Raw genomic sequence first — 23,268 nt, forward strand, 5'->3', positions numbered from 1 at the left:
AAGAACTGGGCAACTTTCTTTCTTCTCAATCCTTTTCAAAGTTAACCTACAGATATTTAGGGCTGTTAACAGAACACTTTCAAAAGACAGGGTCTGAGGAATGGTGTGATTTATAAGGCTTTACTATTCAGTTTAACTGGAGAAAGCTATGAGACCATTACAATTTTTTATACCCCCTATTACTCATTCTCTGAAGAGAATCCTTTTGCACTGTTTTCTTCAGCTCTAGACTTAGGTGGGAGGATTGATGCACAGATTACAAAGCTATGTTTTTCAGGATGTTATATATATGCCATTAGACATTTTATTACTGGATCTCTTCTGATTGTTGCTAACTAAAAAAAAAAAACCCAAAAAATACCCCAACAATTCCCAAGGAATTCAGCTTTGTTTCTGGGCTGCAAAACTGATGAGAAAGGAAGATCAGACCCTAACTTAACATGGTTTAATTTGTCTAGCCATTTGCACATGACAGGAAATTAACATGAGCTGGTATCTGCAGCAGTGAAGATACAGGCAACATCCCATAAGGGCCAGAACTACTTAATAATGAAGGAATTAATTTGTTAAAAAACCCCAAACCAAAACAACCACCGTTGTTCCATCTTACTACGTGGGCATATTCTGAAACCAATATTCAGAGAAATACACTTCTTCAATTGATGCAACTCAGTAATTTTTATTGCAACTGGAAGACAATACATCACAGAAACTTTATGGTAGGTTTTGGGAAAGTGTTATTTACAATAATAATTGATGAAATAGTTTGTCTTTGGCAATATGATTACACATCAAGAAAATGTAAAATGCAAGTATGCCTCTAAATCAACAATTTCATATTTCCTAAAGATCAGCTGATTGCACTTGCCTTCGGACTGCTCATTTAGGTAAACACAAATACAACTTAACATCACTGTTCATTCCCCGTCACAGTTCGTATTTTAATATTGATGAAATTGGCAGTTTCAGACACCAAGTACAGGAAAAAAAATTGGCTTATCACTGTACTAAATTAACTTATTGGCCAGTTAAGGTCCTGTGACCCTTAAGCATTGATACTAAATCTCTTGGTCTTTTGATTGCTTTATCACTTTTTCTGTAAAACAAAATACTTCAGAAATTACAGATCAGAGTATAAAAAAATGTACAAGTTCATAATGCTTTTCATACACACACAAATCATTCCCCCCAACATTTTACATCATGGCAGTTTTAAGTAGTGAGTGTGAATGATGCAGGCATGGAACTGGTTATCAGATACAGGTATGACTTTCAATTGCTGTCTCACACACATACTCAGAAAATGTACAATGCTCTAGTAACTTAAAAATGTACTCAAGTTCAATGTCATCCAAACAAAAAAAGAGAAGGTCTTAGGATTTCAGGCCAGAGTAAACAAATGAAAAAGATTCCCATTTCTAGATTGTCAGCCACTCCAGAGTCCAGCATGTAGTTTTAGTATTCGGTAAAATCCCTTCTAGCACTGAAGGCCAGCACAAGCTGTCATTTATCCCTTAAACCCTCAGATGATGAGCTCCTGTAACTGCTGGCCTGATCCAAAGCCTAACGAAATCCACTGAAACTAAAAAAGTGAAACAAAACCCCCTTCCACTGACTGTGAAAGGATGTTACATCACGTCAATATTCCCCTCTTTGCAAAAGGAAATGTGATACAGTAGAAAAACCATTACATAGCTTCAGATAAATATACCTTGTTTTCAATGCTAAAACAAAACCCAAACTCCCCAAACCAGGAAAGGCTACTTATTAGAATAACTCAAAAGTGACCTTTAAATCATTTCTGGTTTTAAATGTATACCAGCAAAATACAGCACCATAGACACATTAGGTTGAGACTTTTTTTTTGGTCAGTGAAGCTAGTACTTGTTTGCTGAACTGTGGAAGAATTATAAGGTCATGTACATGATCAAAGATAAAGCAACCCAGCTGACAAGTCTCTGCTTAATTCAAGAATAACCAGTACTAAAAATAAAAATGCAAAAATAAAAACCCCTAATAAACCACCATCAATTAAAACTTTCTAAATAAAAGGGGATTAACAGATGAATTTACAAACGTATGCAGATTTATACAGAACACCGAATGTTGTGTGTAAATCCTTATAAACTTCATCTCAAAACAGAAACACACAAAATGTATAGTTTGACTTACACATCCCATTTCAAAGGAAAAGAGACATCATTACAACTTGGTAACTGTGCTAATTGCAATATAAACCAAACAGAAATTCAGAGTTTGGCAGGTAACTAAGAAGAGGGTTATCACTTAGGTTATATAGCAAAGTGTTGATGTATATTACATAGAGTAGTATAAATAATAAAAAAGTATTATTTAAATTAGATCACAGTGCTGCATTATGTGCATAACAGTGTTTGATATATTACTGGAGGGCTGTGAAGAACACTACTAAAACTTAACTGGTCAGACGGTCAACACTGATACTCTGTTACCATCAGGAGGACGCATGGTTCAAATGCTCTTTTGGTGGCAAAGTCAAGAAAATGTTTCAAAATATTTCCTATAAAATATGCCAATGAGCTATTCAGGCAGTAGTGATGTGCCCAAAGGAGCTGGGTTTGCATTCTCCATGAAGTGAAGTAAATTGCATTGGAAATGCATTCTATCAGTAGTTTTATTTTGATCCTGGAGCACGGGAGAGTAATGTTTTCAAAAATGCGTATGGTCAGATTAAGACAAAAATTGTAATAACAATAATAATAGTAGTAGTGAAACTGTAAAGGCTTCCAGGAGCACTTGGGTGTCTATAGCTCCACTGACTGCAAAGGAGACCAGACACCTTCAAGTTCCAGAAAACCTCAGATTGTGCACTCTCAGGCACATGGTGTGATTCTTGGGGTGTCCTGTGCAGGGCCGGGAGTCGGATGGGTCCTTTCCAACTCAGCATATTTTATGATTCTGTGATGTACCTCTTTATATGGATTGGGATGGGAGCCAAAATCTCAGTGAAAGTAAGTTACCGCTACCAAGAAACCAGGACAAAGTGTTGTTTTGGTAATTTTATCTGTGGCGCCATTTGGTGTACAATTTAGGATTTCATTCTCTGCTAAAATATGTTGATGTATCTCTACCTCACTCCAGTGAAGAATGCAGCCTCCAGCTTTTTTCTGTATCTTTTCCACAGGTAGACAGTAATTCAGCTGAACACTGGCAGCCAGTGTATCTCCTCTGGGATTCCCTTCTCCCGTTAAGGTATGAGAGGAACCAGAATATGAACCTCAACTTAATTGCTGGAGAGAAGAGCAGAGTCTCAGGACAGTTCTCTAGTCCTACAGGGCACACCTCCTTGCTCCCACATTGGCTTTTCAGCTGGAAAGCCCTGTGATCTTCGTAGAACTACTGCCAGTTTTGCCAGGAGAAGATCAGCAGCAGACTGCTTTCAGAAACAGCTATGGGGTGATACATTTAAGCTGTTCAGGACCTGTGCTTGCATTTTTAAATGCAAGGAGAATCTGCACCAAAATGCAGTAGGACATCCAGCTGCTTGCAGAATGCAAGCATGATCAGCAGATTTCACCTCCCTGGAGACACCGGTGAAATCTGCTTATGGCATTAGCTCTGGTCTGCAAGAGCTTCTTGCTGCAAAAGGCATATTCCAAAGGAACCCGCCATGAAGTCCAGCAACCCTTACAATTCATGCCTATGTGAAACTTGCCACTGAATACTTGCTGACCTAGCCCCCACCTGTCTTGGAAAAACATTAATTTGGCAATACTGATAGAGTGAGAAGAATGGAAAGTTAGAGATTTGACAACTTCTCACCCCAAAATGGCTTAAAAGGAAAGCCAACAAGCAAAACCACACCACCTCATATCTGGCAAGTGAGAGAGTTTGTAATACAGTGCAATTACCACTCCGTTTTGACATCATTCACTTGAAGTAAAGACAACTCCATTAAAAGCCGACATTGCATTTCTTGGAAAACAAATCAATTTCAGTTCTTACAAAAAAAAGAGAGAACTTCTCTGATGGAGTAGAACCAGTTCTGACAAAGTTGCCACTGTCAGCCAGGCACAAATATGGTTTAAAAGGTGACTCCTAAATATTTTATAAAATCCAAATTATGTAGTTCTCATCAACAGTCAGAGTAAGCATCAATAAGGACAAGTTGTTTTTAAACACCAGAAATAATCCATTGATGGCAGCCTAAACTGCTGGTTCCTGAACATAACTTTGTAAAATCCTACCAAAGAATACCTTCCTAGCAGATCAGACTAGGAGAAACAAATTTTACATGAAAATAGATGCTTGCCAACATTTTAGGTTTACCAGCAAATATATAGAGGAGTTGTTGAAGTCTTAGATAGGTGTTATATATATATATATCTATATATATATCTGCATAAAGATAACTTGCCTAATTAGATATTTATGCAAAATGACTGTTTTCTAAGATGAGTAATACTAGTGGTAATTATATATTTAGCCACCAAGAGTCCACATTAATGAATGGTACTTCTTGTTCAGCAGATACTGATCTCATTTGCACTGACACACTGCAATCAGAGAAGTTGCTCTGGAATTAGTGTTGTGGACAGAATCTGGCCACTGGCACACAAACACGTAGCTTTCCCTGGAGGACAGAGATGCTGAGCCATGGCTTGTATTTTCTGCCACTCGATTCTTCAGTGCTGTTTTTGATAGTATTAAGCCACTCCTGAACTGAGACAACTATGCGTTTATGAGCAAAGGTGGTGGCAAAGCGATACTGTAGTATTTTCTATTTCAAATGACTCTCCCAAAAGTCTGTAGAAGATGAAGAACAAGTTCTCTTGTACAGGGTTGTGTGGTTCACTGCCTGTAGACTTTGGCTGTAGAGAGCATGGACCTGGGAAGAAGCTGATGATCCCAGTCTGACAAGGGAAACGTTATGGCTCATTCATCTCTGTGCTACTTGGCCAAGGGACTGGTCCTTCCTGTTTTCCCCAACATTATCTCAAGGGCTGCAGGCAGCCAACAAAAGTTAGTATCTATGTACTCCTGACTTAACTAATGCTGGGAATAAACCCTGCATGCATTGGCCTCTGCAAACTTGAGAGGAACAAGGCTGTTTCTTGCACTATCCACGGCTCTCTCCTTCCTTATTTCCAAAGCTGGCAGTTGTGCTGAGCTCTGGCAGCTGTCAGGCAGCTCCTGGATCCCAGGACATGCTGGCTGAGATGTCGTGCTGCCCTGTTCTTTACAAAATGCTTGTGGAGCACAGAACCAGGTCCAGACCAGCCTGCCCTCCAGTCCTTCCACCTCCTAACTGAACACACACATCACAGGCATCTCCAAATACAACTTCTAGCTCACTGCACTGAGTAGGAAGTCAAACCCTTTTTAAACTCACTCTTCATAAACTAGATCCATCTTGGTGAAACTGCTGCCTGAAACAGCTGTTAGTGATAAATCTAAACCTATACTCTTTAAGAAACCAACCACTTTGTTCTCTTAAGTGGTTGATTCTTGGGATTTTCTTTTTGCCTCTAGGATATTCTAAGTGTAGAATTTTTCATGCCAAATGCAAGAATCCAGGTGAGAGAGACTGTTCTGTTTATTTCACAGCTTCTCTCTGCTGTAGTGATTTTCAGTCTCATAGTTATCCTTACCAGGAGAGTAGCACTGTACCTGAATTACACTCTCTGTAACACTGGTTTTTATCCAGACACCTCCATAAGGCTCTTAACTAACTTCATTTTTTCATGGCAAATTAGCAAAGCTATTTTCTTGTCTACTTATTCCTGAATCAAATCAGAGAGTTTTCCTCAATTAACCTCCCATTATTCTCTTGATTATGTCATACACACTCACTACTAAATTTGCCCTCAGATTATTGCGTCATGTTACACATGTACAGACGAAGAAAGGACACACTTTTACTTTTTTCTTTTTTTTTTTCTTTTTTTAAACAGAAGTAGGGAGAGGGGGGCTGAATGTGCAGACAAGGCAGTATAATTCAACCATCCAAGCCCTACCAGAGCATGAAGATTTTATTTTTTAATATTGCAGAGTAAGTTCCCCAACAGTCAGTGTTTGTCCCTGAAGAAGGTTAAACCTTAAACACCTGCTTCAAAAAAACCCCAACAACAACAAAAAAGAATCAAAAGAAAAACAAAAACAAAATAAAAAAAAAAAAAACCCCAAAAACAAACTCTAAGCCTAAGGGCTTAAAAATTAGAGGCATAGCCTTTTTCTCTATTTTCTATATTTATATGAAAATAATTCATGCTTCATGCTAAATACATTATTTACCTTACAAGAACTTTGTCATCTTTGAATAAAAAAAATCGTTTGCTTTTTTGTTTTCCCCCGTTCCCTAAAGAATCCATGCAATGTGGATCAAATTTCTTCTGCTGGCTATGCTGGTTGAATCTGGAAATTTGTTTTATTTTTGCACAGATGAATCCTGACTGATGGTCACTGCATACTCATTTCTGAGGGCAGTGTAGGAGCTCTTTTGTTGAACTTCTGAATTTTACTGTTCACCAGTATGGTTTCCTTCTATTTTTAAATACAGAATACTACTAATGGCAGGTTTTGTAGCTTTGTTTCCCCAGTTAGATCAAGGATGTGATCCACAGAGAAAGATTCTGATGTACATTGTATCTACTGCAATTTCTTAGACTTGATTGCTTTTCACTCAGGCAGTTTAGAAGACATAGTTTGTTTTTCCCTATTACTATTATTTTTGCACGCAGTGCCAATCTTCAGGCTTATGGCTTTTTGAACATTCTTTCAATTTAATATAGAAGACAGAGTTCAATGGTTAACGATGCTACTAACAGTGACCCCCCTCCCATTTCATTATTTCACTGAAACCCATTGCATACATAGTTTAAATTTCCTCAAACTTAAGAGTTATCAGTCGTCACATTATGAGCCACACAGAATACGTGACACACTAGAAGTGCATTGCTGCTTGCACGGTTGCCACCAGTGGCTGTCCAAAGACTTGTATGGCACAACATATCCAAGTGCCACTAGATGGTTCTTGGTTGAGAAGTACGCGCCTCCTCTTTCCCACAAATCTCTTTATTCACATTCGCTTCTAACCCAATTGTAAGGCCATAAAAAAAATTCTTAAGGGCCAGGCCTGAATGAATACTAAATTATGCACAGCTCTTCTGCTATAAGAGGGATTTCCAAGTGCCCAATTTTACTCCCATCACATTAATGTTGATATCACTGCGTATTCAACCATGCATTTTTGACAAGCTGGAGAAAGCAATGGCGATTTTGGCTTTCTTTTTTTGTTAACTTTTTGTCTTCAAAAATGAAAAGCTTTTGTAAATTAGCTGAGTGTCAGTATGAGTTCTATGGCTTCGATCTCCTTTAAAAATAAAAATCTTAAGGGTCAAAAAAAAGAAAAAAAAACCCCAAAGAAACAAAACAAAAAGAAATAGAAGAAAAACAAAACAGGAAAAAATTGCTGATATTGCCACAAATCATTAGAATTCACCTGACGTGCTGAAACAAAACTTTGTAAGTTCAAACAAATCATTGATTTGTTCTAATTTTTTGTGGTTTCCTTTTGCTCTTTCTGCCCCTTTGCCGTCCGATTGGTGATGTTGTTCAAACAGGATCGAATTCCTGCTAAATGCAGGAGTGATCCTGCTGCTTCTTTCATCTCCTCATCGTCACTCTCAGGGGGCTTTTCTGTACGTCTCTTTTTAAGAGGCAGTGTGTCACTTGGTACTTTTTTTGCCTTCATTAAGTGTTGCCTTTTCTTGTGCTGGGATGCATATCCACTGTCAGCTAAAGAATCCTTGGTCTCCTTCCGACTTTGCTTTTTGTCCTCCTCTTCTGTTTCACTATGGCTCTCGTGGCTCTGGAAGCTAACTTCACTTCCTTCACTGCTGTCTTGGCTACCTTTAGTTGCAAATTCATACTGGTCGTCAGCAGAGGAAGAGGAAACGGAGTCACTAGCAGGTGATGTGCTCCTGTGGTTGGAAGATTTGGCACTGCTGTAGTTGTGATCCTCCTTTGGGTCACCGCTAACAACTGGAGAGCCACAGGACTGTTCACTTTCCGTCCGCATCCGGCAGTTTGTTATTCCATTCCTGTAGAAAAAAAATCCAAGGAGTCTTAGAAGCCACAGAGATATGATCTTGCTTCAAAGCAAAAGATGATAAAGCCAACTGACAGATAAATTGAAATTACAACTGAAATGGTGACTATCAAAGTAATGTCCATGCAAGCTGGTTTCAAAGCCTAATTGCTCATAGATTGGACTTGACATACAAAACAAGCCAAAGGATGCAAAACAGCACAAAGAGGCAGGAACAAGTAGGGGATGGTTACAAATAAATGATGTGTAAACAGTACTGATTTAAATTTCATGTAATAGTTTACACTTCCAAAAATTAAAAACTCCCAACATTATTTTATCTGCTGGATAAATAAACTCTAATAAGCTGCATAAATAGCTCCTCTTCTTTTTCATATAAAGTGATACTACCAAAAACGTGGGGAAGAGACACTAGCTTTCTGGGGTAATTCCTTGCCTCCTCTGAAAGACACTTTCCAGCTCTAGCATTCCAAGTGCAGGAGGTATTTCTCCTGGAAGTGGAACAACTTTTATTTAGGACTCTTTCCAAGAAAAGGAGCAACCAGGTCCAGTCCCAGTTCTGATTCTGATCAGTTAATAAATAACCTTAAAAGCACTACAATCTTAAGCCACTAGCTGCCAAGAAAATATCAGAACATGTTCAAAACAAGCAGTAGAAAAAATAAATCTGGATTTTCTCTAGAAGTTGTCATTTCTTCCTTTGGTTTTATGGCACCCTGTGCTGTGGGAACTACTGCAGCATGATATATTTAAAAACTCACAGGTTTTTTTTCTGGACTGAAAAGTATTAGAGCATCGCCATTGACTTTAAAAAACAGAACATCATGCTTACAATACTATTTAAGAAGGCACTGACTCTGTGCAATACTTAACTCCTTCTGAAAAGAAGGAGAGTATGATGCTTGTCTTTGACTGAAGCCATCATCACTGCCACCTGCCAGTTTACCAGCCTTGAACCTGTCTGTTAAAAAAAAATCCAACAAAAAAGGAAGGCTCTTTAAACCATTACATGACAAACTGATTTAAAACTGATTTTTCTCTTGCCATCTTTGTGCTACCACTGGAGTGCTTTTGCACACTTGTGGCAGTGTTGGATTAAACCCCTTTCTTAAATGCACACACTGAACACATATGTTTCTTAAAAGGAATGGCACAGTGGCAAGTCCAGAGTATTACTGCTCTTCTACTTTAAAAAAGGGAAAGTACTTTAGGTTTCAGGCAATGGATCTCATGTATGGTTTCCTCACACAAGAAACAGCAGAGTGTTATCCATTTCTGACATGTAAGGTTGAAAGGTGGGAAAAATAAGAGCGGTATATAATTTCACAGTTCCCGTTCATCTAAATGCCCTTGGCTGCAAGAGCTCGCTGAGATAAGAAACCCCCTTGCATTTATGAATCAGTGACAGGACAATGCTAGAAGGCAGCAAATTCATCGGTCATTCCAAATGTTATTTACAGTGTTTTCAAAGAAATGTATAGAATAGAAGGTACACTTATTAGCAAAGAAAGCCTCTTGCCAACCTCTTTTGCTCAACAAAATTACTTTTGCCTAGATTTCTGAGTAGATGTATGATCCATAAATTCCGTATAGAACCCAGAAGGAATACACAAAGCTCCTTCAATTATTAATAACTAAGTGCAATGTCATTCATGATTGTGCAGCAAGCCAGCTGCATTTACTCTGTGATGGCTTGCAACTGCAGGGGTTGTCATTAGAGGATGCCAAATGCTTAGAAGAAGAAATCATCCATACTAAGCTAGTTGTAAGGTGAATTTATAACCAACTCCTTAAGATCAGCCATTACAAGGAAGCATGTGATGCATTTTAAGTGACAGATTCTTCATTTTTTGGGTAAATTTACATTTACAGATGTTAAAAATGATCATAAATTAGCATAAAATTAAACTTACTTGATTTTACTAGGCAGCTGAAAGTCAGAGCAATTTGGCTCACTAAAAAGCACACATTACTAATCTTCCATTAAAAAATAACAATCAATTCTTGCTCCAAGGAAACAAATACAGGGCAGAATAGGTGGGAACTCAAATGAGATTCCTACTGACTGTCAGTGAACAAGGCTTCTAATGGATGGGATTTAAACCAAGACGCCCTCTATGCTATCTAGATCTACTCTTGTTAGTTTGTACCACGAGACTGTCAATAAAAGGAAAGCCACAGCTCCAGGGAGCAGCACAACCACGTGCCAAAGAAATATCCCTGACTTGCCCTACTCCGGAGTCTCCAGTGTTGCCTTTATATAAGGGGACTATAATTTGGATTCAAAAGCTCTGCCTGTGGACTTAATCCAGATCCCAAATCTTCCAAATCAGCATAAAAATAGAATGAAATGCCTGGGGAGTACAGAGGGACATCCCAGGGGAAGGTGTACTATGGGGTTAGCATCCCACAGTGAGTGTCTGCAGAGATGCTGGTAAAGAAAAACAGAAGTTCACAAAGAGGTGCAAAAAAGGAATTGCTCAAAAAAAAAAAGGGGGCGAAAAGGAAATACCAATACACTTCACAAGAAAGGGTTCTATGGTGGAACTGGTCAGGAAATGGACAGCATTTGCATCTCAGAAAAATCTTTGTGTTTCACTTACATTTTGAAAGATTTCCAACCAGTTCTGCTTGAGGAAATACAAAAGGAAGAGAAAGGAGGTCAAGGAGAGAATTAGCAAAGGATATTTGCAGAAAAGTAAAAAGTTATACAGGCAGAGTGCTTTAGGATATTCACAACATCAAAAGTCATGTACCCTGAAAGTAAATTAATCTGATCTGTATCTTAATATGCAATAGCTCACACATTAGATGAATTACTTATAACTGATATTAGCAGATTATTAAGAGTTGAATGAACTAATATCTGAACAATTCATATTCCACACACACTTCTGAGACATTCTCAAGCTCTACATTGCTCTTACACCATCATATATTCATTACAAAATAAATCTGTGATCTACTTAGTTCAATCTAGACCATCAGGGGACAGAACTCCCCTGGGTTTCAGGAGACAGATTTTGGCTAGCTCAATCTATTTTTGCTCACAGCTCTGGTTGTAATTCTCACTTTGTTACTGAAACAAATAGATTAACAAGCACTTGCTCTGATGTTGAGTATTTTTAAATTATGGAGGGGAAGAAAAGATATTTAAGAATTCTGTGCTTACTATAACAATGAGGGGAAATTTATTTTGAGTGATACCTCATTTTCCCCTTTTTTTGTTCAGAACTTTATTTCAAAATTCCCAGAAACTGACATATATTCATGTTTTAAAGCAGTGGCTTGCTCTTTCAGGAAAGTCCATGGGACAGTCTCTAGAGCTTTTCAGCTTACTGACATGGACTGTCTTATTTACTTGAGGGATCTGAGCCTAAAGCAATGTGCACAGATTCTTTTTAAATATTTGGTTGTAGCAGAATGACACAATCCTCAAGCAGTGCAGGTGTAAGTTTGGACTTCTGAAAGTCTGACTTCATTCCCGTTGTTAATGGATATGAATTTTGCTACCGATGTCATCAGAAGCCAGATGGGACTCACAGCAGCTGGGTCTCAAGTTAGAGGAAATATCCTTTGCACAGTGTTAGTACCTCTGCCTTTCAAAGAGAGGTCTTCCTCAGGATGAGACAAAAGTAAGTCTGTCATTTTACCAAGTACTGGCATATCTTCTTAAATTTCTCTGCTAGCTTGAAAGAAAGATAGGTAATCACATTCTGTTTGTAAAATGGCAAAGGTTTTGCTGAAAAATACTTACTGTATTTCACACTTGAGACAGGTATATTCCTTTGATGAATAAAAACCTATGTGGAGTTTAAATATCACCTTAATCTACCTCTGATCCTTCTGGATGAGAGATACCGTGTACCCATAGATGACAGTTTTTGTATGTAACTGGAAATACACAGTTAGAAGATACAAAGAAAGCAGCACAGGTAAGCTGGGTATGTAGACTTTGACATGTTCCAGGTTTGCTAAAATAAAAAAAACAACACTTTTTTTTTTTTTATTTCAAAGGGAAATTCAGGACAGTCAGAACTTTTGGCTACAGCTAGTTGAACTGCTTCTTAAAACCACTACAGACCAGCAGACAGAAGGATGAGCAAGCATGTGAAATATAAGTGGTGCTCACTTGCTGTACAATTCCTGTCTGGGGTTACTAAGTTAAAAGTCAACAGTGAGTTGCTCACAATAGTGACAGAAGCTCTTACAAAGGTACTTCAGAGAAAAATTGGTGCAAAGGACTACAGTAAATACCATTCATGAACTGCCAGCAGTATCAACAGCAGATCTAATGTTAAGACACAGGGAGCCCTGTGCATTTTGCAAAGAAAGTCAGCGCTATTGTCCTTTAGTTATTAAAGGACTCCTTTGGCTCCCAAGGGTAACTCATCCTGCCCGTTACAGGTGGGGAGGGGAACGCAGTGCAACAAGGATGGTTTGGGGTTTGTTAAGCTGATCACGCCAGTGATAAGCACTACAAAGATACAATTAAGAATTTATGAAAGGAAATACCTATCAATTCCTTTATCTAAGCAAAAATAATCGTTCACAGATAATGTAAGTGAATGATAATAACTGTACTTATGCTTTGGCATCTACTCTGCACATGCTTCTTATGTTTGGTTTATTTAATCACTGCTTGAATAGCTGCTTCAAAGGAGGAAAATAGAAGCAAAAATAAAGCCAGCATGAGAAATAGTCACAATAATAAAAGCTATGCCCAAGGAATAATCTAGTAATTGCCCTATAATTTTAAAATAAAAATAAACCTAAATAACCATTTTCCATCTTCAAAAAAAGTTAAGCACAAAACTCATTCTTGTCATGCCCCAGTGATCAGAAGCTGCATAAGGAGCTGTGGTATTAAGAGCAGAACAGGTATTTTAAAATCTACTCATGATGAAGTAGGTAAGGTTTGTTAGGGTTGCATTTTGGAGGGTTTTGTTGTTTTTCTGGGGTTTTTTTGTTTATTTTTTTTAATTCCTAAAATCAAGGAAGAGCTGTAGCTCTGCCAGTGCAGGTGCACTTGCTTTCCTCATGAAAAAGAAAAATTTTATCTTGGAAACTTGAATAGAAGTATTTTTTTACTGAGGGAAATTCTCTGGGAAGCTTGTTTGCAATTTACAGGTAATTGTGAGATTCCTTGAGAATGTCTGTGTTTAACCCCAGCCAGCAACTATGTACCATGCAGTTGCTTGCTCTTCCCTTCTCCAGGGGGGGCTGGGAGGAGAATCGGAAAAAGGTAATCATGGGTTGAGATAAGAACACTTTGAAATAAAGTAAATAATAACCAGGAACGACAACAATGACAAAGATGAGGAAAAGAGAGGTAACAAAAAGAGGAATAAAACACAAGAAAGACAAAGGATGCACAATGCAACTGCTCCCAACTCAACCCATCCCTCAGGAGTGATCAGCTCCTCCCTGCCAACTCTCCCAGTTTATGGACAGGGCATGATGCTCTATGGTATGGAATATCCCTTTATTCCCCTTACAGAATGTCCTGCCCCTGCTCCCTCTCAGCTTCTTGTGCACCTGCTCACAGGCGGAGAATGGGAAACAGAAAAGTCCTTGACTTGGGACAAGTGCTACTCAGCAACTAAACCATCAGCATTTTATCAACATTATTCTCATACTAAATCCAACACACAGCTCTGTACTGGTTAGAGGAAGAAAATCAATTCCATCCCAGCCAAAACCAGGACAGAGAAACTACAAATGTTTTGTGAAGAATTGGATAAAATGGGAAAAAAAACATGTAATTTTCCATTAATTTTTATTTTTAACCTGCAGTAATTTAAAATCCAAGGTATTTCTAACAAACTGTACCAAAAGTAATCTAACCAATTACCTAGGCATATGTAGCACATAAAGAAGTTTTTTAAAAAAAAACTTACCAAGGCTATTTTGTAAAACATCTTCTGTAAAATAACCTGAATCAAATTACAAGGCCTATGCTAAACAGCTGGTAAAATTCTCTGTGGGGTGAATTTCCATCAGCCTCACCTCAGTGGATCTGTCCACATTAGGCAGATGAAGCTTAGGTTCAGTAGTTCTACTGCACAGCAGCAGGACTCAGACATAGTCACTAACCACCCACACACTATGGGTAACTGGAGAAAATCACAAGTATTATGGTGGAGGCTGTCTGATGGATGTACAGAAACTGACGTTATGTAGTCTGAAATGTGAGATCAACTTTCAAGCTTGTGCTCTTCCCGAGGCTGATGTAACAGGTAATACCTGACTCCTGTGCAAGGTGATTATATATGGTAGGAGCTTCGTGCACCTTGCCAAGACACATGATGCCATATGCACCAGCCACTTTGACTGTCCCTACCAAAGCAAACACAGAAGTCCTCCTAGGAAAACATTTAAAAGATCTTTTCCAATGGATGATGATAGGAACTGCAAGGGCTCACTTTCACAACCAACTCCTTGCTGCACATAAGGAACTACTGGCTTTGCCTGCTTTCATTGAATACCTCTGCCAGTCAGTATTTTCTTTTCTACATGTCCAGACTATCACGGCATTTACTTTTAGTTTCTCTCAGGGAACTATATGGGGATATGGTCTGCCAAAAATATACCCAAAATATGATGGATCTCATGCTAGAGACATGCTACATGCTGTGCAGCTTTGAAGCACTATTTTTCCCTGCTGTCTTTGGGTGGGTCTTAGACTTGTCAGCCACAACATGGAAAATATGGATGGTAAACAAGCTAAAAGTGGTGTGAATAAAGTAAATAAAAAGCTACTGTCAAAACACATCCAATTATGCTCTGCTGTGGAGATTTAACACCAGAGGATGATTTTCAAAGTAAAAATAGTGTGTGATGCCTTTCCATTTGTAGATTAGCTTGGAATGAAAGGCCTATTTGTGCAATTTAAACCAAATGCACTCCACAATAACGATGATCTCCTCAATTGCAACTCTTTATTCACGGAAAATCATGTTTGTTAAATAATTTTCAGGAGGGTTTTTTTAACCCAAAGTACTTAATTCAATTGTACCTTATTTTAGATATAAAATATAAAGCAATTGCATGTAATTGCAAGGGAAGAGCAACACATCAATACCTTGTGCAGGAACAAAATATGCCAATGCATTCAGTCACACTATTGAAGATGAACAGCACAGTAAACTTTCCTATTGATGGGAGCTAACACATCAGAAATCACAGATTCCATCTTCGTAGTCCAGTGCTATAGCTTTGGCCTCCTTTCTGAGTAACAGATTAGTCAAAACACACCACCTAACGACAACTGTGAATTTAACCCAAGACCAAACTTTTTGTTACTGTGTTTTGGCACTAATGGCACTGCACAACAGGACAACATACTGCAAGTTATTTGCACCAGCTTGGGGGACAACAAAACCAAAGACCATTAAGATATTGAGGAAATAAGACACAAAATGAAATAAACAGCTCAGACAACAAGAAAGTCCCAACAGAAGACCAGCACCTTACAGGAGAATCTGTGATTCCTACATATGGTAACTAAAGAAAAACAGTTAAGAGGTTTAATTTACTATGCAACTATCTGCTACCCATAAAATGCTAGTGCTCCTCTATGAGAATGATGAAAACTACCTACTTTAGGTGGTTTTAGACCTTCCATTTACAGCACCAAAGGAACACTTCTCAAGAAAATATACATTTGATTTTAAAAGTCTTAGAAAGAAGCTGTCTGGCTTCTCAATATATAGGCAGAGGCACACAATTTCTGCAGAAAACTTAACAGGAGACTTCACCACCTCCCATGGCTGCCCAGACCTCCCTCCTGGTAAAAACTAGCAGGGAAAATCAACCTTCCTGCACCTAAACAAGTCTGAAAACATCCCCTGCCAGCCTGATTGGACCTTCGTCCTCTATGCAGGAATGACAGCACAATCAGAGCAGTCCTCCTACTCTTAATTGCAAAAGAAGGCTGCAAGGATGCTGTGGTAAATTTCCCCTGCTGCACATTATAAGCAGAAGTTATTCTCATGAGATGCCATGAAAGCTCAACATGACAGGTCCTATTTAGCCCTGTGTATCTGAGGAGAGGGGTTGGCACCAAGAAACGGTGTAATTTTCACAGGAACTGATAACAGAGGTATCCAGTTTTGAGAAGACCAGATGATGTTGTAAGAAGCACTGTGAATCCAGACTGATCTTCTTCCTAAAGAAATTCTGAATCGTATTATCCCTGAGGGAAACAAGACAAAACTTCCTGCTGAACTTGCTCTGTTGAAGGGAGTCCCCTAACTTCTCAAAAGATTTCAAAGCTTCTTGTCTGTGCCTCCATCTGCCTTTCAAGAATTAAAAGAGGGGATATTGCAGGAGATTTTAAATATAAGCAGACATTATGCACACCAGGAATATATTCATAGCAAGCTATTTCTAATACTGCCTAAGGCTGGAGAAGAGAACAAAAAGAATTAGAAATGTCTGCATTAACTAATTATAAATGCTTTTCTGTGAGACACAGCAAAAAGAACATAAGCAAGGGAGGGGTAAAATCCCTAATTTCCCAACTCTACATTAACAGGTAGCTGGTAAAGATCCTGTTCTCTACCTGCAAGGAAAAAACATGAGAAACAGTTCTTTGAAAACATATAAAATTGAACTATATACAGCTTTACAGCACAGCAATTTGAGGATGCCTACAAAAGTAAGTTTTCAAGTGGCCTGGAAGTAGAACAGTTCTAGCTCCTCCGTGAGTCGACTCTGATTATGAAACAGAGTCTAAGCAGGAAATGCAGATGAACTCTGGAGAGAATATTCAGACCACTATGTTCTCCATTTAGCTTCGACACCTCATAAAAATTATGTATAATTAATGATTCAGTAGTCCCACGGCTCTGCAATCCTCACTGGAGCAGAATACAAGTCCTGGTAAAGCCAGGGGCAAAGCTGATGAAGAGAGCTGACCCCTGCCGCTGGCAAGGCCAAGCTGTGGTAAAGAGAGATGGAGAGGAACTCTGCAGAATTCTGGAGGATGACCCTTGGGGTTGCATCCCTTCAGTGTAGCAAATGGGAAAAACAGCTGAAAAACTTGCTCATCAAAAGATATGGATTTTATTCCAATTAGTGTCTTCCCCTCTGCATTTTAACCATCAGGAGTACATGAATGTCATAGGCTCTCTCTGTCTTTCTCTCCATTTACTGGATGGAAATACTGCACCCAAAGGGCTAGACACTGATTCTGAAAAGGGATAAAAAATAAAAGCCCCCCATGTAAATAGTAATGGAATAAGACCCACCAAGATACTTTATTTCACTGCCTTGCAGCCTCTTCCAGAGAAAAGAGAGTGTAATTGGAACAGCCCAGTAAAGCGAGGTCAGCACTAATTATGAAACCCCACCCAGAATACCCAACTGCCTGAGCTGAAATAGCTTTTGCAGATACTGAGAGTTCTGAAAGAGGAGGGCACTGGCAGTACACTTGACCAAATTAATCTCTGTTGTGACTGACAGAAAATGGAGCTACACCTGAGGCAAATTGTGCTTCCACCAATAAACCAGCACTGCTTTAAGCAAAACAAACCACTGAACCACAGTTCTTACTGCCATCACTAGATGTCTCTTACTGCTCTGATTCCTGATAGTTGAGTATCTTAAACAACATTTTACCCTTGAATGTTTCAGTATAACCTTGAAATAAAACTGTAGTGAAAGAAACTGCCTCACAAAGATCTAAGTTAATAACAAAACGACAGCTGTATGTTCAAATAGCTTTCAAGATTTGCTTTAATATTATTGATACTCTTCTCTCTGGTAATTAATCCAGGAAAAGGTCTTTAAGAAAAGGGAGAGAGGGCGGGAGCAGGGAAAAGCATTTGCACTTAAGAGAAACACGCCACTATAGGAGGTTCTCACCACAAACTGCCTGCAATTTGCTAGCGAAAATAAAACCGATTTTTACAAACCATTGTGCAATAGACAGATACACCATAACTATCCTGCAAAGGATGATAACCCAAGAATTTTAGGTGGCAGAGTTTTGTTTCATTTAGAACCTCAGAAGTATTGGCAAGCAGCAAAATACCCGTTTACCAGAGCTTACGTATACTTTTACATTTTTGGCAAAGTACTAGTTTATTTCATACAGATCCCACAACGAGCCACTCTTACCTTACTGCGACAGCCATGCTTCCTATAGGGTTGATTGGCAATGGCCTGGCTCCAGGAAATATTCCTCTACTCAGTACTCGAGCTCCATTTTGTATCACTCCCGAAGGAACTAAAAAAAAACAAAACATAAAACATTTTTTTCTTTTAAAGGAAAAGTTAGAAAAATATAGGAGCAAAATGTGGAACTTAAGCTTTTCAATGTACTGAAAAACCATTACAGAGGCTCGTGCAGTACACTGCTTACCTTGGACATCTCAGCCTCGAGTCTTCTGAGTGCCATGCTATTTCCAACACTATTTTAATGTCGACCAATGATAACATGGCTTGCAGAAGCCACTACCTGACCTAGTTGCTGCAGATCATTCCTTGTACAACTGAATCACTTTTGTTTTGTAATTCCTGTTCTGCTGCGAATGCATGTGCTTAGAGTCAAAACCAGCTATGAGCACAGATGGAACTATTTTGGAACAATGATCCCTTACAGATAAACAGAACACAAGTACTTCGCTGCAAGATCACAGTTCACAGCTTTTTATCATCATAGTTTACTTTCTGAGCAGCAGTATCTTGGCCCCCTGTCTTCTGCAAAATAAAATATTAACTACAAATATGTATTTACCAGGAAGAGAAAGAGAAGAGGCTAAAATGGCATTATCTCCATAGCAATAATCAGGCCCTGTCTCTGGCCATCAGTGACCATGCCACACAGCCTGGCAGCAGTCCTGTGCCTCCCGCACATGGCCAGGCCACAGTCCAGCCCCCTCACCCAACACGGGCTGATGCCACTGACACTGAACTCGTAGGTACTGACCACTACAGACAAGACCTTTCACTGGGCCATTCCACTTGGCTTTAGATCAAAAACTGAAGCTCTGACCAACAGGATTTTAACCTACAACCAAGTACGTGCTTTCTACCCAGGCATGTTTCTGTACCCTGCGCAGCCCAGGGCAGACAGCTGAACAAATAGCAGAGAAGCACTACCCAGGCACTACCAAAGGAAGAGTGTCCTTAGCAGGTCTCATGATTTTCTTCCTCCACTGTGAGATGCAGGACCACCAAATACAGTTCTTAGTCTAGGCCTTATCAGGGACTACTTACACGTAATGGCATTTGTTTGCACTGCTATTATGTCCCTTCAGGCTGGAACAGTAACCTCCCTGCAGCCTCCACCCAAACTCGCTTCTTTAACATCCACAGCCAGCCAGTTCACAGATGTTCTATTTACTGTAAGTCATCATTCATACCATAACTTCCCCCCACGAGGAATGCCCAAAAAGAGCATGATGATCATTACTCTTTATGTATTATTTTTAAATATACAGATATTATATAAACACATGTAAGATAAATGTAAACCATATCCCTTTATATACACCCACAGAATTTATTTTTAAACAAAATACAGGGAGACTAGAAAAATTATTCAGAATCAACACGTACACTTTACATGCCCATCTTCAAATACTCACACTCTGAAATACTAGGGTATTGTGAAGCAGGTGAGTATAGTCTCAGAAGTATGGTAGTTCTAAGGTGCTGAGGTACACTTCAACTTCCTATAAGTATCAGCCAGATCAACAACTCCCCTCCTGCTGTCCTGGTGCTCACCTTACTTCACTCCAGACCACACAAATCAGTTCTGGGAAAATAATCTTCTTTCCCCTGGTTGTGAGAGCACATCACTCCCCTGATCAAATCCTGTCACTGTGTTACACCCACCCTTGCTTTTGAACACCTCTGAAGAACAGGTCATTTATATTTAGGTGCTTAAGTACAGCCTCAAATGGCTAAAATTACAGAACCTAGTTTATAACAACTTGGGTCAGCTTTCAATGACCAGAATAATTTTAAAATTGCATTTTGCTATTTATACTTCACTAGTCTGTACACTTTTTCTTTCACTGCTAGTTCATGGGAAATTGATCAAACCTGTTTCACTCAGGGGACACTGCAAGGCTTTCACTGCTCTGATGTTCTGGTTTGTACATACTGTAGAGGAACGTTTTCATGTTAAAACTCAAAAATCTGAATTTATTATTGTATTTGTTTCAACAGCCTGACCTTGGGATGCCCAAAACACCAGTGTCATGAAAGAAAAGCAGTCAGCTCAGGGATATGGCTAACCTAAAATGCATAGGTAACAGGTAAATTCAAAGTAGCAGATAAACATACCGAATACCAAAAGATCAATAAAAAGACATAATTTCCAACGGGCATGGTTATTCCAACCAACTTTTAAGAAGGACAGATTTTATACTGCACTACACAGTATGGTTTTTCTATGTTTACAAAGTCCCATCAAAAGAAATGAACCAGGAGCTTTGACTGAGAAAGATCTGGGCATTTTCTCTTCACTGTGATACAAACCACAGTTTTCTACTGAAATGAAGCATATATGCATATGCACAGAACCACGTGTCAGTTAGTTATGGATACTGCCTAAATATACACTGTGAAACTTCAAAGCAAACATACTGGAAGTGCCACTGCAAAAAGAGAGCAACAGGCTCCTTGATGCCTAAATTCTTCTTTACACAGTTACCTAATTATCCTGTTCTGCTGGCAGAGTTAACTGATGCTTATTCTTTTTCTTCTCCTACTCTCTGTCTTATTGACAACTTCTATTGCTTCTTTAAAACATCCTGTTTGCTTCCTCACCAATTCTCAAAAAAACAGCCTCCTGTCTTTCCTTCTTTATCTCTTCTGAGTTTCCTTCTTTCCTTGCACTCCTATATATGTATCTACACCTATATCTATATCAAATACAGTGCCAAGTCTCACAGCTTAGGATTTCTATACACTGACACCCTCACTGGAACCCGTCCCTCATGTTCCTTGACCCTTTGCAGGTTTGTAAGTCACAGTGTGCTATCCAGGAAACTCCCTCTTAAAAAGCTTCATATTTAAAACACTCCCCCCACCCCTGCACACATTCTCTCCACACATTCCCTTCAAGAATTAACAAATGTTTGTACAAAAAGAAAATACAGAAGTTTGCTGTCTTCTGAAAATACCCCCTAAGAGACAACTTGGTCTCTTGTTCCATCTATGAAATTCACTTCCATCATGACCAGTCTGTGCCTCATGCCACCACTCACTGAAAGGCTTCAATAAGACTATTCAGGCCAGAAGAGGCCTTAGTCATGACTCTGTGATTCTAATTTTTCTCTGAAGTACATCACAGCTCTGTATAATGAAATCATCACTCAGAATTCAGTAACTATTTCAGCTTGCAACAGCAGTGTTATTGCTACTGATTTTTTGTTTTGTTTCCCTGGACTCTCTGAATTATGATGCAGCAATACCACTACATCACTCAGACAGACAAACAGAGAGGTTGTATACAAGGGACCACTGAAGGAGGGCACTGGACTATGGAGTGTATCCCTGCAGGAAATATATGTAACCATAAAGGAAAAAACCACCCCAACATCCTAAAATGGAAAGTGGGATCAAAATAATCCAGTGGTAAAAGGTATTAATTTCTAGTTATCCACATTACCAACGTGCCATGGTAAGATTGATCTTTCTTGCTCATTCATCTCTACTTACAGCATTTAAAGCATCAAAACTGATCCTTTAGAAAAATTCCATTAATTACTTAATGTAAAAACTATTATGTATATAAACTGCTATTACACTGTCCCTGGCACCCAGAGTCTTCCAGCCTTTGTGCAGGCTGTATGCATATTCAAGGAATTATTTCTACATCTTGGTGCTTTTGAAGGGTTGTGGATTATTTACTGGAAATTATGTGGTGCTTTTATTCCAAAGATACATTTACGCCTCACAAGCTTTAATTACGTTTCAAACCCATACTCTGAGGTGAGACATTTATATTTTAGATTGAAGATTCAAGGTGTGGAGGTAAGATAATTTACTCCAAGCCATATCATCAATCAGTACCAGTCTGGACTAACACCTTACAGTCCTGACCCCTCTCTTCTAATGCTTCCTTAACCAATAGTACAGGCAGGTTACAGGTTCCCAATTCCTAGGCAGAAGTGTGAAATGTAATTTACACCTTTTCTGTGCAAGTCCTGAAAGCCGTTTATGTTTGAGAAACTCAGCTGAAGAAAACAATGTAAGAAGACCTGTGCATCTCTTTGATGAAGGTTTCTTTTTTCACAAAATGTTCCCAGTGAAACACTAAGAGTCTGAAAAGACAAAATCTATATTCACCTTTCAACTTTCATCACTGCTATGTTTTCAAGGGTCTACTCTGCTCTCAGGAAACTTAAACCCAGGAAATACTTTCATTGGAGTAGAGTTAAACTGTGTACAGAGAATGTCCCTCATCTGCTGCATGAATGAGGAAATGATTTTTGGATCTTACGCTGCTCTGGTGGAATTTCACGACCTGAGTAGACTCAGCCAGTTGAGTCTCCACTGGCTAATTCTGGAGCAAAGCAATGCACCCAATGTCAAAGATCAAGACTACGCCTCTGAAATTCTCCAAGGGGAAAAAAATCTGCCTTTTGTAGTGAACTTTCATGCTCTAGTTAAACAGACAATAAAGTGAATGACATGTAGGAGAACATAGCATAATCTGAATCCATCAAGGCACTATGTTCACATAGTGTTAAGAGGCACTTCAAAAATCCAGTGTTGTTTTGTAGCCTGTACTCAGGGTCTGTCGGTGGCAAGGAGATGGCTACATGATCACTCCACAGCCAGTGCAGGACTATTTTAATCCAGAGCATGCTTGTGTGTGCACATTAGCTGAGTAGACTATTCCAACTACAGACTTCTTTCATCACATCTCTCAACAGACTGCATCCCTGATCTGTTACTTGCAGGCATGTGCAGGTAAAGCAAGCTTCCCACTCTGGCTGAGATAGCCACCTCATCCAAGATCTCCACAACAGTGTCAGAAAAACCATGTCAGACTGGGTTCTTCTCTGAAGATTTGATTGTCAAACACACAATGTAGCAAGTTGGTAAAATGGAAATGCAAAAGAAGGAGGAAGGAATGGATAGCCACCAGACACACTGACACCCCAACAGCTCACTAAAAAAGGAAACTAACTTCTTGGTTAAATGTTGGCATG

At 39.1% G+C, this 23,268-nt stretch overlaps 1 protein-coding gene across 9 annotated transcripts in view; it reads right to left on the reverse strand.

The window, feature by feature from the left end:
• Window positions 1–659: 659 nt before the first annotated feature.
• Window positions 660–23,268, reverse strand: part of FOXN3 (forkhead box N3) — a 212,251-nt gene continuing 189,642 nt past the window's right edge. For 6 of the 9 annotated variants that reach the window (XM_082284248.1, XM_082284252.1, XM_082284249.1 and 3 more), the window contains 3 exons: window positions 18,215–18,323; window positions 10,693–10,716; window positions 660–8,081 (listed from right to left, as the gene is read on the reverse strand). In XM_082284248.1, the coding sequence (XP_082140374.1) occupies window positions 7,532–8,081; window positions 10,693–10,716; window positions 18,215–18,323 (683 nt within the window). In that variant the 3' untranslated portion in view covers window positions 660–7,531. The remainder of the gene's footprint in view (window positions 8,082–10,692; window positions 10,717–18,214; window positions 18,324–23,268) is intronic. The other 3 variants (XM_082284253.1, XM_082284251.1, XM_082284250.1) reach the window with 1 other exon arrangement.

Source organism: Coloeus monedula (assembly GCF_965178545.1).
Source record: "Coloeus monedula genome assembly, chromosome: 6".
Taxonomy (NCBI): Eukaryota; Metazoa; Chordata; class Aves; order Passeriformes; family Corvidae; genus Coloeus; species Coloeus monedula.